Source organism: Acinonyx jubatus, chromosome B2 (genome assembly GCF_027475565.1).
Source record: "Acinonyx jubatus isolate Ajub_Pintada_27869175 chromosome B2, VMU_Ajub_asm_v1.0, whole genome shotgun sequence".
In the NCBI taxonomy this organism is placed as follows: domain Eukaryota; kingdom Metazoa; phylum Chordata; class Mammalia; order Carnivora; family Felidae; genus Acinonyx; species Acinonyx jubatus.
In genome coordinates, this window is record NC_069385.1 from 96,603,135 (window position 1) to 96,619,809 (window position 16,675).

At 36.7% G+C, this 16,675-nt stretch overlaps 1 protein-coding gene across 32 annotated transcripts in view; it reads left to right on the top strand.

Annotated features, from left to right (window-relative positions):
• The window catches only part of DST (dystonin), a 490,174-nt gene that overhangs the window by 323,967 nt on the left and 149,532 nt on the right, over window positions 1-16,675 (top strand). For 31 of the 32 annotated variants that reach the window (XM_053222643.1, XM_053222633.1, XM_053222646.1 and 28 more), the window contains 12 exons: window positions 521-673; window positions 1,066-1,220; window positions 1,422-1,548; window positions 2,034-2,217; window positions 3,617-3,774; window positions 4,274-4,452; window positions 5,436-5,574; window positions 6,329-6,522; window positions 7,905-8,067; window positions 8,785-8,868; window positions 9,604-9,711; window positions 10,242-10,340. In XM_053222643.1, the coding sequence (XP_053078618.1) occupies window positions 521-673; window positions 1,066-1,220; window positions 1,422-1,548; window positions 2,034-2,217; window positions 3,617-3,774; window positions 4,274-4,452; window positions 5,436-5,574; window positions 6,329-6,522; window positions 7,905-8,067; window positions 8,785-8,868; window positions 9,604-9,711; window positions 10,242-10,340 (1,743 nt within the window). Of the gene's footprint in view, window positions 1-520; window positions 674-1,065; window positions 1,221-1,421; window positions 1,549-2,033; window positions 2,218-3,616; window positions 3,775-4,273; window positions 4,453-5,435; window positions 5,575-6,328; window positions 6,523-7,904; window positions 8,068-8,784; window positions 8,869-9,603; window positions 9,712-10,241; window positions 10,341-13,568; window positions 16,287-16,675 lie in introns of all 32 variants that reach the window. The other variant, XM_027057537.2, reaches the window with a different exon arrangement.

A 16,675-nucleotide genomic window follows, 5' to 3' on the forward strand; every position in this document is an offset into this window, starting at 1 on the left:
CTGTTGGTATTTCATTTGATCAGGCATTTAAACATTCAGTTTTATTGTGTTTTGGTAACAATTACAACAAAAGTGTTTTTTATGTGATTGCCTTCATATTTTAAATACATGTTTTGATAGTGGTGTGTGTGTGTGTGTGTGTGTGTGTTTAGTCATGCACTTCACAAATAACTGTAAGCACTTTGTATATGGTAGACACTATTTTAAGTACTGGAGATAGAGCAGTGAAGAAAAGAGACAAGAATCCCCACACTCCTGGTGCTTCTGTGTGAGAGGGGGAGCAGGCAATAAACATGATAAATGAGTAAAATATAGGTAGCATAGTGGTAAATGCTAAAGAGGAAAAAAAAAACATCTCATAAAGACAAGGGAAGAGAGATGCCAGAGGGGGCGGGGAGGGCTTGAATGTTCAAACCAGGTGTCAGGGACTTTTGTGATGAAATTTTGTTTGTGTAAAGCCCTAAAAGAAGAGAGAGTACAAGTCTTTTATTTTTCAATATCTGTCTTATGTATTACTTAGGAAGAGAAAGAAGAACTTTTACAGTATAAAAGCACAGTAGCAAGCCTGATGGGGAGAGCAAAAACAATAATTCAGCTGAAGCCGAGGAATCCTGACTGTCCACTCAAAACTTCTATTCCAATCAAAGCTATCTGTGACTACAGACAAATTGAGGTATTGTAGAAGTAGACCAATTTCTGGCATTATTCTTGTATTTCTTAATTTATTTTAAAGTTTATTTATTTGAGAGAGAGAGAGAGGGTGAGCAGGGGAGGGGCAGAGGGGAATACCAAGCAGGCTCCGTGCTGTCATGCAGAGTGCAACTTGGGGCTTGAACCCATGAACCGTGAGATCGTGACCTGAGCTGAAATCAAGAGTCAGATGCTTAACCATCTGAGCCACCCAGGCTCCCCTATTCTTAATATTTTTAAAATGAGGTCATATTGCTTTTCTTGTGGTAGAGTTTTCTACCTCAAAAAACAAACAAAAAATCCCAAGATTGGGTATGATAAAGGATTAGTTGATAGTGACCTCATTGTGTTATTCTTTTCTTGATTTAAAACCAGATAACCATTTACAAAGATGATGAATGTGTTTTGGCCAACAATTCTCACCGTGCGAAATGGAAGGTCATCAGCCCCACTGGGAATGAGGCTATGGTCCCGTCTGTGTGCTTCACAGTCCCTCCACCAAACAAAGAAGCAGTTGACTTTGCAAACAGGTGTGTATGTGTTCACTAAACACATAGAACTGGGTTTGGAGGCTCTCTGAAGGTTGAAGAAACAATCAATACTTTGTCAAGGCCCATAGGATCAGAAGGATCTAGAACTAGTAAACACGGGATAGTTCACAAACAGAAAAATTGTAGCATGTTTTCAGAGGGAGTGAAAAGAAGTAAGTGTTTGTTTTTCATATTTTTCAGAATTGAGCAACAGTATCAGAACGTCCTGACTCTTTGGCATGAGTCTCACATAAACATGAAGAGTGTAGTGTCCTGGCATTATCTCATCAATGAAATTGATAGAATTCGAGCTAGCAATGTGGCTTCAGTAAGTATAAATCTACACATCAGCCTGATCTGTCCAAAAATGTGGGGCACATTAGCACGAGGGGTGGAATTTTGTTTTTGTTACAGGATAGGATGGAGCCCAGCAGATCCATGCTAATATTCATCCATTTAATGATTATTTGTTACATACCTGCTGTATACAGGCACTTTGTAAGAATTGGGGAAATCTGGAGATCACATTTCATTCAGTGCTTAATACATTTTGATAAGGAGACAGGGTATAGTGTTTGAACTTATGGGATAATTTGATTTCATTTTTTGATGTTTTATAATCTTGTTTTTCCTCATCTTTTAAAACTCAAAAATGTTAATTAAGAATAACATTAATTTCAAATGGTTCTTCTATTTATGGCTATCAATATGAACTGATGGGTACCAGGAGACCCTAACTTAAGAACTGTCCTGTTTAAATTTAGCTCTTAGTACCATAATCACTTGATTACATGGATCATTGGTCTTCCTTAGATAAAGACAATGTTACCTGGTGAACATCAACAAGTTCTGAGTAACCTGCAGTCTCGTTTTGAAGACTTTCTGGAAGATAGCCAGGAATCCCAAATATTTTCAGGCTCAGATATAACGCAACTGGAAAAGGAGGTTAATGTATGTAAGCAGTATTATCAAGAACTTCTTAAATCAGCAGAAAGAGGTAAAGCATGGGAATCTTTATCTTTTTTTCCCTCCATAGGTGTTTAGGTCAGGCTATTTTCTGCTGTCAGTGGGAATCTTGATCTTAGGAGTGTTCTATTACCCAACCTATGATAGATAGGCACAGTGCTACCTATCAGACATAGAAATTAAAAGTATGTTTGTGGTAGGAAGATACAAGAGAGGTTCATTTATTTCTAAATGATCAACTAATTAAAAAATGCCAACCAAATAATATGACAAATGGTGAATTCTTAACACATCTGCTTTTCAGCATTTCCTTTCTTTTTTTTTTTTTTTTAATTTTTTAAATTTTTATTTATTTTTGAGAGAGACAGAGACAGGGCACAAGCAGGGGAGGGGCAGAGAGAGAGGGAGGCACAGAATCCAAAGCAGGCTCCGGACTCTGAGCTGTCAGCACAGAGCCCAACGTGGCGGTTGAACCCACAAGCCATGAGATCATGACCTGAGTCAACGTCAGGCACTAAACACACTGAGCCACCCAGGCACCCTCCAGTATCGTCACTATTTTGTAATGCAATGTTCCGAATGATCTTTTAGTTTCAGTCATTTTTCTATGTACTGAATCTGGATTTTTTTTTAAAGACTTTATCTTTTGGAGCAGTTTTAGATTCATAGTAAAATTGAGAGGACGGTACAGAGAGTTCCCATAATCCAAACTGGATTTTATACAGGGGTTAGAGGAAAAGGTTGTGTCTAGTTAACTTCTGTTAAATATATATTTTATTCTGAAATCTTTTGATATTACCTAGAGACAAAAGAATTTATTAGTAATCTATTAAAAATTTTTTTAAAACATTAACAAATTCTTTACCTACCTTTCATTTTTAAGGATTTTTAATTTAAAAAATTAATCTGCAGCTAATATAATTCACATTTTTGTGATCATAAAACAGCATAATATATTTACTTTCCTTGGACATCATATCAGAAATTGGCGGGGCACCTGGGTGGCTCATTCAGTTAAGCATCTGACTTTGACTCAGGTCATGATCTCACAGTTCTTGGGTTTGAGCCCTGCATCAGCTCCGTGCTGACAGCACGGAGCCTGGAGCCTGCTTCAGATTCTGTGTCTCCCTCTCTCTCTGTCCCTTCCCCACTTGTGTACTCTCACTCTCTCTCTTTCAAAAATAAATAAAACATTAAAAAATAAATCAGAAATTGGCACTTTTGGGGAAATATTATTAACTGTTCATAAACTGTGATGTCCACTGTTTCGAGATTTATATCTTTAGGGTGAGATTTTGGTGAATGCCTGGTAACAGTGGTTCAACCAGCTATGTCCCAGTAGTAGTAACACTGCCACATTAGGATACGAACAGCAGCATCCAGAAGGCGGAAAGCAAGGTATTTTCTAAACGTTACATTTACGTTCACAGAGGAGCAAGAGGAATCTGTGTATAACCTGTACATCTCTGAAGTTCGAAACATTAGACTTCGGTTAGAGAGTTGCGAAGATCGGTTGATTAGACAGATCCGCACTCCACTGGAAAGAGATGATTTGCATGAAAGTGTGTTCAGAATCACTGAGCAGGAGGTGAGATTCGTAAATGTGTTGGGACAGAATTAACTTAAGGTAAATTACTGTCTCGGTGACCTTCACTGTCAAACTCCGGTGACTTCATATGCTCACCTTTGCCCACTGGTCACGTTGTGAGATCTGATTATGTGTTTATTTCTTATTGTGAAGCAGGATTCTGTCATTCAGTTCTATATTTGACTCCGGTAAATGTAGAAATGTGTACCCTCTTACTGGACTTGTCATAGTGAAAAAGTCATCATACGTTTATTGACCACCTGCTGAATGCAGAAGCACGGAGTTATGTATTTGTGCCCAAGGAGATGGGCAGTAAGGGAATTACTGATTATGAGACTTGAATGCTGTGACTTACTTTCCATGATAAAGAAAAAGTAAAGAATATGTAGCTTTTTAAGTCAGTGATTATAATGTAAATTGTGTGTTTTTAAACTGTTTTAGGAAAGATGCCCCATCTGGAGTGACAGCCCAATACCTATGTTTATTCTCTGTTTTATAGAAACTAAAGAAAGAGCTGGAGCGACTTAAAGATGATTTGGGAACAATCACAAATAAATGTGAAGAATTTTTCAGTCAAGCAGCAACCTCTGCATCAGTGCCCACCTTACGGTCTGAGCTCGGTGTAGTCATTCAGAACATGAACCAAGTCTATTCTATGTCTTCCACTTACATAGATAAGTATGTAATCTCTGTCTTTTTATTTATTTTTATTTTTTTACAGTTTATTTTGAGAGAGAGAGTGTGAGTGGGGGAGGGGCAGAGAGAGGGGGAGAGAGAGAATCCCAAGCAGGCTCCATGCTGCCAGCACAGAGCCCAGTGTTGGGCTCAAATCCACAAAACCGTGAGGTCATGACCTGAGAAGAAACCAAGAGTTGGATACCCAACCTACTGAGCCACCCAGGCACCCCTGTAACCACTGTCTTAATATAAATTTGCTTCATGGGGTGCCTGGGTGGCTCAGTCAGTTGAATGACCGACTTTGGCTCAGGTCATGATCTCATGGTTTGTGAGTTCGAGCTACACGTTGGGCTCTGTGCTGACAGCTCAGAGCCTGAAGCCTGTTTCGGATTCTGTGTCTCCCTCTCTCTCTGCCCCTCCCCTACTCATGCTCTGTCTCTCTCTGTCTCAGAAATAAACAAACATTAAAAAAATTTTTTTAAAAATTTGCTTCATACAACTGTCCTATATACACATGCTGTTCATTTAAAACATTCATCTTTATTAAAGTAAATACTCCCTTTTTTGTTTTAATAACAAATGTACTAAATATTTCCATGGATTTATTATGCTTCATATTGAAAGGAAATGTGCCTCAGATTAGAGCATATGTGGACAGGTGTTCCCACATTTTGCCCATAGTTTTAATCCCACATCTGTTGGAGCCCATAGTATTTTTTCCTCCAGAGCTTGGTCTAAATAAGGTTTGAAAGAAGACCACCTTATGTTGCAATCTCTTGCAAAAGAGCATTTGCAGGGCAGGGCATGAGAGCACATGCCCTCCATTAAGAAGAGAGTTAGTTGAATGTTGATCTCGTAGTAAATGTCTCAGTGCTGCAAGATGAAGAACAGCTGTATCGTGCGTCATTATGGTGCATCAGGACTGTGTTATTGGAAAATAAACATTTACTAATAGGAAGCTGTTGTTGCATTCTCTTTTTTAGACTGAAAACTGTTAATTTGGTGTTGAAAAACACTCAAGCAGCAGAAGCCCTGGTAAAACTCTATGAAACTAAACTGTGTGAAGAGGAAGCAGTTATAGCTGACAAGAATAATATTGAGAATCTAATAAGTACCTTAAAGGTATGTGTCTCACTTCTGGCTCTTTTATAAGGTCATACTTTATTTCTCCAGCTCCTGGATCTTCAAACATTAAGTAAATAACTTAATTTGAATATATTTATATTCATTTCATTTCATATCTCTCTGTAGCCATACCTTAGCATAAATGAGTCATTTTTAGTTTGTGGATAGTTTTTCTTGTTTGAAATTTGCATCTTTTTGATAATAGCTTTTTATAATCAGTTCATGTGAGCAAAAGGAGTTGAGGCTAAAAATTATATTATTTTTAGTAGATTCTCTTGCTGAAAGAGTCAGTTAAGACATTAAGGATGTAAGTAGAGGAGTTAATTCAAGAAGGGAAGTAGACAGGTAATTGTACTCATCTGTATTGATATTTCTATGTATAAAGCATGAGTATAAAATTATTGCGAAGGAGTGAAAAATGGTCTCTTTGATTTTTAATGCAAGTATTCACTTTTAACCAATGAGATTAGTAGATACTTAAGAAATAGTCTTGCTTAATTTTGTTTTATTGATATGCAAATTATTTTAGGCTGAACTTTATAAAATTGCTTTTTTTAAAGATCAAAGTGCAGTCAGATATTGATAATTTCATATGGTTCAAACTAATATATTATTTTTGTTTATGAAAGATAGTCTTTATTTTATTTTATATCAGTCATTTGTACATAAATTGTAAAATTAGGTAAAGAGTGTGTTTGCCTAGTGAGTGGTTGACACATTTTTATAATTTTCACCCATTAATGTATTTTAGCAATGGAGGTCTGAAGTAGATGAAAAGAGAGAGGTATTCCATGCATTAGAGGATGAGTTGCAGAAAGCTAAAGCCATCAGTGATGAAATGTTTAAAACCTATAAAGAACGGGACCTTGATTTTGACTGGCACAAAGAAAAAGCAGATCAATTAGTTGAAAGGTGGCAAAATATTCACGTTCAGATTGACAACAGGTTAGTATCCTCTTGTGTTCAGTTTCAGCACAGATGTAATGTTTATCCTTGTGTTCTAGTAAAATCTAAAGTTACTAGGTTTTTTAAAACTTCATGTATAGTTAATTTCACAGTTACTTTCCATATATAGTTAATTTGATTAATTGCAAAGGCTCTATCTAATTATATTTCTTTTTGTTTTGGTGGACTTTAGCAAGACAGTTAACTTCAAAATAAATGTTTTTCAACTCTTTTAATTAAAAAATGTTTTCAATGTTTATTTTGAGAGAGAGAGTGTGAGAGAAGGAGAGTAGGGGAGTGGCAGAGAGTGGGAGAGAGAGAGAGAAAGAGAGAGAGAATCCTAATCAGGCTCCATACTGGCAGCAGAGAGACCGTTGTGGGGCTCAAACTCATGAACCCTGAGATTATGACCTGAGCCAAAATCAAGAATTGGATGCTTAACCATCTGAGCCACCCAGGAGCCCCTTAACTCTGTTTTGTTAAAACTGCTGATGTATTCTGGCATTTGTATAGTAAATCTACTTGTCTTTTCTGAAGGAAAAAAATATAGTTCTATGAGTTATTACCAACGTACAATATTCAAATAGCCAAGACTTAGTAAGAACATGGATCATGTGTTTGAGAGGGCTGTATGAATCAATCTACACCTAAGAAGTGTAAAGCGATTGTAATGACCTGATGTTCGTTTTAATTTAGGTTACAAGAAAGTTGAAATCATTCACCCAGTGACTGAAGTAAAAAAGTGAAAGGAAATGGGATGGTTTTAGGGCTCATCTTAAAGGAAATCAAGTCCTGTCCTTTATCATTCATTGTAATGTTTATATTAATGCCAATAAAGTGCTTTTATAATACAGGGCCATTCTTGAGAAGTAAAATTATGTCCAAATATATGTTACCTAATTTCTGTAAAATATGTGTTATGTAGTAAATTTAATGTAGTAGTCTTAAAATCATAGAAACTGAGGTGTTTTTTTTTTTTTCCCTCACACTTCCTAGAAAGCGCTCTCTGAGTCCATGTTGAACCACCTATTGAAATACTTTGTCATTATTTCAAAAGAGAACTGCCATTGGATGCAAGCTTTGGGTATTTAAGATATGCCAATTGATAATAATTATGGTTAAGTTTCCAATTTTCTTGATTTTTAGCTTTAGTCTGTTGGGCTTGAACCTAGAAAAATCAGAACTACTAAGTTGTACAACCCCAGGACAAAATGTTTATATTCAGCCTAAGCCAGTATGGAGTGAGTCCCTTGGAGATAGGCCTTGAATTCTTTACACTTATCCCTATTGTTGTACCTAGTGCGTTGTGTGTCTCACTATACCTTGCACTCTCTTAAGGGATACTGTTGGAAACTATGAGTATCTTGTTTCTATTCTCTTAGGTTACGGGACTTAGAAGGCATTGGCAAATCCCTGAAGTACTATAGAGATACTTATCACCCTTTAGATGATTGGATCCAGCAAGTTGAAACTACCCAGAGAAAAATTCAGGAAAATCAGCCTGAAAATAGTAAAACTCTAGCCACACAGTTGAATCAACAGAAGGTATGTAAAAACAGTTCCTTATGCTAAGGTTGTGCCTGCATTTGGTGAGTCATGACCCTTATCTTCCTTTACCTTGGTAAAAGAAAAAGCCAGCAACTATCTGGAGGAAGGCAAGGAGTAAATCATAAATATTAAAATCCTATAGTTCAAACTTACATCCATCACGTACTTTGATTTCTTGGAAGTCGTTTTTGAAAATATAAGGCATTAGAAAATAGCATGTTGGGACAGTGTTCAAATTTAATCACTTACTCATAAGTATGGTCATTAATCATTAGTATGTAAATCTCTTTGGCACTTTGGTGGCCACAATAGTTTTGCAGTATCTTAAATAAATAAAAATGGCTAGTGTCTGTAGAAAATTAAACAGCCACGTTTGACAGAGAATTGAATTCTTTGAGATTTCTGTTCCATCTTGAGGGGACAATAGTGTCCAGTTCCACTTTGATCAGGAGTGGGGGGGGGCAAGGCCTTCAAGTCCACTTTTGGATAATTCCTGGGGAGTTTAGTAATTTTTGCTTTGGAAGCCCCCTGAGGCTGGGTCACTTATGTGGCTTAATCTAGAAGTTTGTAATTTGCCTCACTACATACTAAGTACAAAGGACTAAAGAGCTTTATTATTAAAGGGTATGGTTATTTCTTAGTTCCTGAGCATTTTAGTAGTTAAATAGCATAGAGTTCCTTGTTCTCTTTCTTCTAAACTCTATGTGTTTATAGATGCTGGTGTCCGAAATAGAAATGAAACAGAGCAAAATGGATGAGTGTCAAAAATATGCAGAACAGTACTCAACTACAGTGAAGGTAAGAAGATTCAGTTACTTGCATCAAGTTCAATGTTCAGGTATGTGATTCAACAAACTACTGAAGAAAAAAAAAGCCTCTGCAAATAATTTCACTGTGTTAAAAAGTAAAAACAGAGAATCTTCATTTGAACCCCGTGACACTTACCTAATAATTCTTTGTGACACGTGAGGCACACGTCCGCCTCGGGTTCATTCATTTTCTCCCAATCACACACGACACCCTGGAATAAATGCATAGCTCTGAAATTTTTTTTTTTATCATTTTGTGCATGTTTGTGTATGTTCTGTCTCTCTCTTTCTCTCTCTCTGTCTGTCTCTTCTTTACTATTGCTAGAATATTCCCTGGAAGAGCTTGGCTTTCTTAGGAGACAGTTCCCATGTGTTTTGAAGCTGTTGACAATGCCTGGGCTTTAGCCATCAGACCTACCCTTCCATTGCCCAGCCAGAGGAAAGGGAGGCTGAATATAACTAGCATATTGTAACTAAATGTTCCCATGAACTTCTAAAGAGACCTAAGAAACTTTTCTGATCACCCTAAGTGTTTATTTTTATTACCACCTTGGAAACATTCCAGGATTAGATAGATTCCTAAAAGTGTAGTTTTGCAGTAATTTCGTAATGTTGCTCAGTGAAACTAGGTTCTATTTCTCTGTATCGAGTCACTGAGTCACTGTAGAATGAAGTGTTAATGCTTTGCTTTAAATAATTTAGTCTTATTGACTCCATTATACAGGACTATGAATTACAAACAATGACCTACCGGGCCATGGTAGATTCACAACAAAAATCTCCAGTGAAACGCCGAAGAATGCAGAGCTCAGCAGATCTTATTATTCAAGAGGTAGTAAAAGCATGAAAGAAGGGAGGGGACATAAAAGAGAGAAACACTACTGAAAGAATTATAATTATCTATTTGTATTGTAGTAGAATACATATAATAGGAAATGTACCATTTTAACCATTTTTAAGTGTGCAGTTCAGTGGCACTCAGTATATTCACAGTGCTTTGCAAACATGACCACTGCCCGTTTCCAGAACTTTTTTCCTTGTCTCAAAAAAGAAACTCTCTACCTAAAGCAGTACATTTTATTAAGGGTTCTAGAAAATCCTTCGAAAAGCTTTATTCCAAGATTAAGTATTAATTACAGAGAATTATAAATGTACGTCATCATTACATTTAGAGGAGAATTGTCATGTAGTATGGTTTGCACAGCAGTAAGAAGCTCATTCCTGCCTACTTACCACTATTGGGCAGTTGTGTATTTTACTGTCACAAAGCCTAGTTAATGTTATAGTTATTAATCAACATTCATTAAACTCACTTAGAGCCACTGGAGATTGTGTTTTTATTATTTATTTCATTATTTGCAGTTCATGGACCTAAGGACCCGATATACTGCTCTGGTCACCCTCATGACACAATATATTAAATTTGCTGGTGATTCATTAAAGAGGCTGGAAGAGGAGGAGGTAACCATTAACTATGAACAGCTAACTAAAAGGAACTATAATATTTTTGGGAAAACAAAAAAAAAAAGTGTACATGGTTGAGAAGTAATTATTTAATTAGAAAATCACAATGAGAAAGAGTAGAGGCCTAAGATTTTTTGGTTTGTTTCTAAGATTCTCTCAAATAGGGAAGACATTGTTGATCTTCACTCTAAGATGCTAATATTATTAGAGTAATGGCTCTATTTAAATTATGGAATGTTGGTAGTTTGGCAGAATTTTTACATTTTTTCTCACATTTGAGAAGTATACTTCTTTGAAGTATAGTTACTACTGTTAAAATGTCTACAGAAATACTACTTAAACAATTTCTCTTAAGCATTTTAAAGTGATTTACATCTTTAAGGATTTAAAACATAAAATCAATTAATTTAGAAGAAACAGGTTTTTGCACAAAATGATACTACTTTTTAAGAATTGTGGAGGTTTTTATTTTGATTTTTCCTAAAGGTCTATGGTGAATGGTAAAAAGACTAAGTACCATTCTAATTTGGAGGATTTCTGTGTTTTTATTCTGCATTCACAAAATATATTCAGAAGTAGAGCAAGCAGTTGATGAAAATACATTGTCATAAAAGGCTGTTGTATCTAATTTTGAAGGGATAATGCTATGCTTTATTATCTTAATATGTTTTCTATGCCTAACCTCAGAACAGACAAAAATAGTAGACAGAATGCTAAAGTAAATAAATTGCGAGGCATTAGCTGTTTTAAATTAGGCTGTTGATAATTCTGAAGATGATTATACTTAATGTTAACACTTCTTATAATGAGAGAATGTAAATGGTAGTGAATGTCTAATAGATGTTACTTTATTTTCTACTATTTTAGTCTGTTCAGAGTTAACAGTTTTCTGCAACTAATTCACTAACATAGCTAATTGCAAGTCTTTATAACTAGATTTCTTTGCACTTAGAAAGGAAAACCAGGATATTTGTGACCAAATAATCAGTATACATCTCTCATCAGTGAAAGAACATCTATAATTTTTTTTTACCTTTTTAGATTTTGAGAGATATGATTCCACTTAAAATGATATGTAGATCTTTTAGATTGCATATTTAGTAGTTAAATATAAGTCCTTTTCCTTTCTTAATAGTGTATATGTGATTTGCACATACATGAGCCACTTTGCTTAGTTTATCTGATGAGGTATAATACTAGAAGTTGGTAGAACCAAAAAATATTTCAGAAAGCCTGAGATAATATACAAATTAGGCTTGTCATCTTTTGAAATGTAAAAGATTCGTATTGGATTGAAAGTCAAAACAATAGAATTTATGGAGGACCATGCAGGGACTGTAACTCAAAATAGATAGAACACATTCCTGATTAAAAATTCACCAATAAAGGATCATATTAATGCAGTGTCTTATAAAAGATATGTAGTTCGGTTTTCAGACCCAGGAAACAGTCTGCAAAGACCTACATTGGATGTCTTGGTCTGATAGCAGAATTTTTTAAATAATAAACATAAAATCAAAGAGGGATACAAGTTAATTTCAAAAGATGAAACCCAATTAAAGAAATGTTAGTGGAGTATAATGGGTATTAGATGGATAAAGAGATTTTCTAATCTGTGTTGAGAGAAAAACATATCAAGCATTAATTGATGGGATTAAAGGACAGCATGTCCTTTCTGACTTTTCATTTTTCTAACCTCAGAACATGACAGAAGAAAAAAACAGCTCAAAACCTCTTAGCAACAGCTAAGTTTTAAAAGATTTTGATAAGGAATTGAGATGAAAAAAAACAAAACAAAACAGAAATCACCTCAAAAAAAATCTGAAAATTTGATATTTAAACAGGTAGCATGATTCAGTGTCACCAGTTGATCCTGATAACAAAATAAAATAGAGCACTAATTTTTGCAGGTTGTGATGAGATTTGTTTTTATATTCATATTCTTATTAGGAGAAACCATATTTAGGTTAGCAGGAAACAACTGATATTCTTGTCAAAATTATTGGGGATCAAAAATTAGAAGAAGTGGTATAAGATGTGTGGTCTATGATGTAAATTAAATTCTTAAAATTCACCAAAGCCTCTCAAAAAAAAATCTACCTAGAATAATTTTTCTACTCCTGTTTAAATTGTTTCTAATTATGATAATTTTGAGTTAGTGATATGAAACTAATAGTCTTATGGTATTAATAAAGAGAAATTAAATTGGAATTATATACTAGCCCTGATCATGTAGTCCTGTAGTCAATGCAGAATGTATTCCTCCTAGCTGAGACTGATTCTTCTATCATTTGAAAAATAATTTTTTTATTCTATACATTGGAGCTGACTCCCTAATTATATTTTTAAAAGCATTTGTATTTAACAAATATCTTTATATTTATGGAGTATCTAAAGGAACTTGTCAAGGTGGATTCATATGAGACATGTCATTAACAACAACAACAAAATCTGTGAGTATATGAAGCACATCTTTTCTAAAGGGACTATAGCTGCCTTTGCATTAGCAACTCTGATTATGATAATTCTCATAATATGGCAAGTATAAACAAATAAGGAATTTGGCTTGAGAAATTACAAGTTTTTATATAATTTTCCTCCTTCCCCATGTTAAGTATTATTTCTTGTTTTGACTCTTTAAAGTAGTACCAAAACTCCATATTTTGTTTCTTTAACCATAAAACAGAGAGATGTAAATATCATTTTAAATTTCCATTGGGTGACATATTGAAAACTAAATTTTTAATTGTCATTCGGTTCCTTTATGTTCTTAGCTTGTAGGACTAAGTTGTGAGTGAAAGCTGAAAGGGCGCTGTTGTGAGTCTTACTTCCCACTTTGTCACTCACCTGTTGTGAAGGTTTTCAAAAGTATTTGACCTCCCTGCACCTCAGTGTCCTCATCTGTAAAAGGTTGGGGTCATGCTGTATGTTTTGTGAGGTCCCTCCTTTCTTGCTGTAAAATCTTGAGCCTAGCTAATTTTTAAAATGAAATTGTTCTTGAGAGACAAGAAAAGATTCTTTGGGTTAGCAAACCTGACATGAAGGATTTTTTTTTTTGCTTTTCCCATTGCCAGCTTTCTGACGCTTCCTCTCTGGAAGGTGGTGGTGGTGCTTGTTCTGCGATTTGTTTCCCTTGTTTTTATAAGTACTTTTATGAGCATTGCTTCAGGTTTTTGTGGATAAATTTGAATAGAACACTTTGACACTTTTAAACATCTCTTGTAGATTAAAAAGTGTAAGGAGACTTCTGAACATGGGGCATATTCAGATCTGCTTCAGCGTCAAAAGGCAACAATGATTGAGAATAGCAAACTTACGGGAAAGATAAGTGAATTGGAGAGAATGGTAGCTGAACTAAAGAAGCAGAAGTCTCGAGCAGAGGAAGAACTTCCAAAGGTCAAGGAGGCTGCAGAAAATGAATTGAGAAAGCAGCAGAGAAACGTAGAAGACATTGCTCTGCAGAAAATCAGGGCCGAGAGTGAGGCCAAGCAGTACCGCAGGGAGCTGGAGACCATTGTGAGGGAGAAGGAGGCTGCAGAACGGGAGCTGGAGCGGGTGCGAAGGCTCACCCTGGAGGCCGAGGCCAAGAGGGCAGCGGTGGAAGAAAACCTCCTGAACTTCCGGAACCAGTTAGAGGAGAACACCTTCACCAGGAGGACCCTGGAAGATCATCTTAAAAGAAAAGATTCGAGTCTCAATGACCTGGAACAACAAAAAAATAAATTGATGGAAGAATTGAGAAGAAAGAGAGACAACGAGGAGGAACTCTTGAAGCTGATAAAGCAGATGGAAAAAGACCTAACATTTCAAAAACAGATAGCAGAGGAACAGTTGAAAGAAAAGCAGAAAATTGAACGGGAAGCGAGAAGAAGAATAACTGAAATGCAGTATTCGTGTAGAGAAAACACGTCGCCTGCCTGTGCGGTTGCCCAGGCTACGTCATACAGGGGAACAGCAGACAAACAGAAAACAGAAGAACTCAAACAGCAGGTAGATGAGCTAACTGTCGCCAATAGAAAGGCCGAAAAAGACATGAGAGAGCTGAAGTACGAACTCAGTGCCCTTCAACTTGAAAAAACTTCATCTGAGGAAAAGGCTCGTTTGCTAAAAGAAAAACTGGATGAAACAAATAATACGCTGAAGTGCCTGAAGTTAGAGTTGGAAAGGAAGGATCAGGTGGAGGAAGGGTATTCTCAACAGCTCAGAGAACTTAGTAGGCAGTTGAACCAAACCACAGACAAAGCTGAAGAAGTTTTGCAGGAAGCTAATGATCTTAAGAAAATAAAGCACAATTATGAACTGGAATTAGAATGTCTTCAACAGGAAAAAGGGAAGCTGCAAAGAGAAGTAGACAGGATCACTAGGACCCGTGCTGTAGCGGAGAGAGATATTCAGCATTTAAATTCACAAGTGAATTCTCTTCAGGCTGAGAAGGAATCCTCTAATGAAAGAGTACGATTCTGCCAGAGAAAGTCGGATCATCTAAAAGAACAGTTTGAGAAAAGCCATGCACAGTTGCTCCAAAACATTAAAGCTGAAAAAGAAAATAATGATAAGATCCAGAAGCTTAATGAAGAATTGAAGAAAAGTAATGAGTGTGCAGAAACGCTAAAACAAAAGGTCGATGAGCTCACGAGGCAGAATAATGAAACCAAGTTAATGATGCAGAGAATTCAGGCCGAATCGGCGAATGTGGTTTTAGAGAAACAGGCTATCCAGCAAAGATGTGAGGCCCTGAAAATTCAGGCGGATGGTTTTAGAGATCAGCTACGCAACACAAACGAACACTTGCATAAGCAGACAAAAACAGAACAGGATTTCCATAGAAAAATTAAATGCCTCGAAGAAGACCTGGCCAAAAGTCAAAATTTAGTCAGTGAATTTAAGCAAAAGTGTGACCAGCAGAACATTATCATCCAGAATACTGAGAAGGAGGTTAGAAACCTGAGTGCAGAGCTGACCGCTTCCAAAGAGGAGAAGCGACGAGGGGAGCAGAAGGTACAGCTGCAGCAGGCTCAGGTGCAGGAGTTAAATAACAGGTTGAAACAGGTACAAGACGAGCTGCACTTAAAGACCATAGAGGAGCAGATGACCCACAGAAAGATGCTTCTGTTTCAGGAGGAATCTGACAAGTTCAAACGCTCAGCAGAGGAGTTTCGGAAAAAGATGGAAAAGTTAATGGACTCCAAAGTTATCACTGAAAAGGATATCTCAGGCATCCAGCTTGACTTTGTGTCTCTCCAGCAAGAAAACTGCAGGGCTCAAGAGAACGCCAAGCTGTGTGAGACAAATATTAGAGAACTTGAAAGACAGCTTCAGCAGTATCGTGAGCAAATGCAACGAGGGCAGAAAGTGGAAGCAAATCATTACCAAAAGTGCCGGAAACTTGAAGATGAGCTGGTAGCCCAGAAACGTGAAGTTGAACGCCTGAAGCAAAAGATGGATCAACAGATAAAGGAACACGAGCATCAGTTAGTTTTGCTCCAGTGTGAAATCCAAAAAAAGAACCCAGCCAAAGACTGTACCTTCAAACCGGATTTTGAGATGGCAGTAAAGGAGTGTCAGCACACCGGAGAACTGTCCTGTAGGAACACGGGGCAGCTTCGCCCAGTGACCAGATCTCCATTGCTGAGAAGGACGCGAGAGTCACAGCAATCAGAGGAAAAATGGCAACATCGGGTTGTGGACCAGATACCACAGGAAGTCCAGTTCTGGCCATCAGGGGCACCGCTTGAGAAAGAGAAAAGCCAGCAGTGTTACTCTGAGTATTTTTCGCAGACAAGCACTGAATTACAGATAACTTTCGATGAGGCAAACCCTATTACAAAACTGTCAGAAATCGAGAAGATAAGAGATGAAGCTCTGTACAATTCCAGGCCACCGGTTAGGTATCAGGATGACAAATGTGCAATGGACCTGGCGAAGCTTTTGGCCCCCTTAGAGGTATACTCTGGATTCTGAGACCTTATCAGCTACCTCATGTCAAGTTTCCTCTTGTGTTTTCTTTCTCTTCTACACTAAATTTTTTTTAATAACATTGAGCAAGATTGGCCCTTTGTAGTTCTGGCAGAAACTAATGCTATCATTTTCTAGTGATTGACTTGAATCTTTACTACAAATTATCATTCTTTAGTTTTTAAATGTTTGAGATCAAATACTCAGATGTAATAGTTATACTGTGACATCTATGGTATTATATTCTGATGGACATTTTTTTCTTGAATGTTTATTTTGAGAAAGAGAGCAAGTGTACACATGCGTGAGCAGGGGAGGGGCAGAGAGAGAGGGGGAGAGAGACAATTTCAATCAGGCTTCATGGTATCAGCACAGAG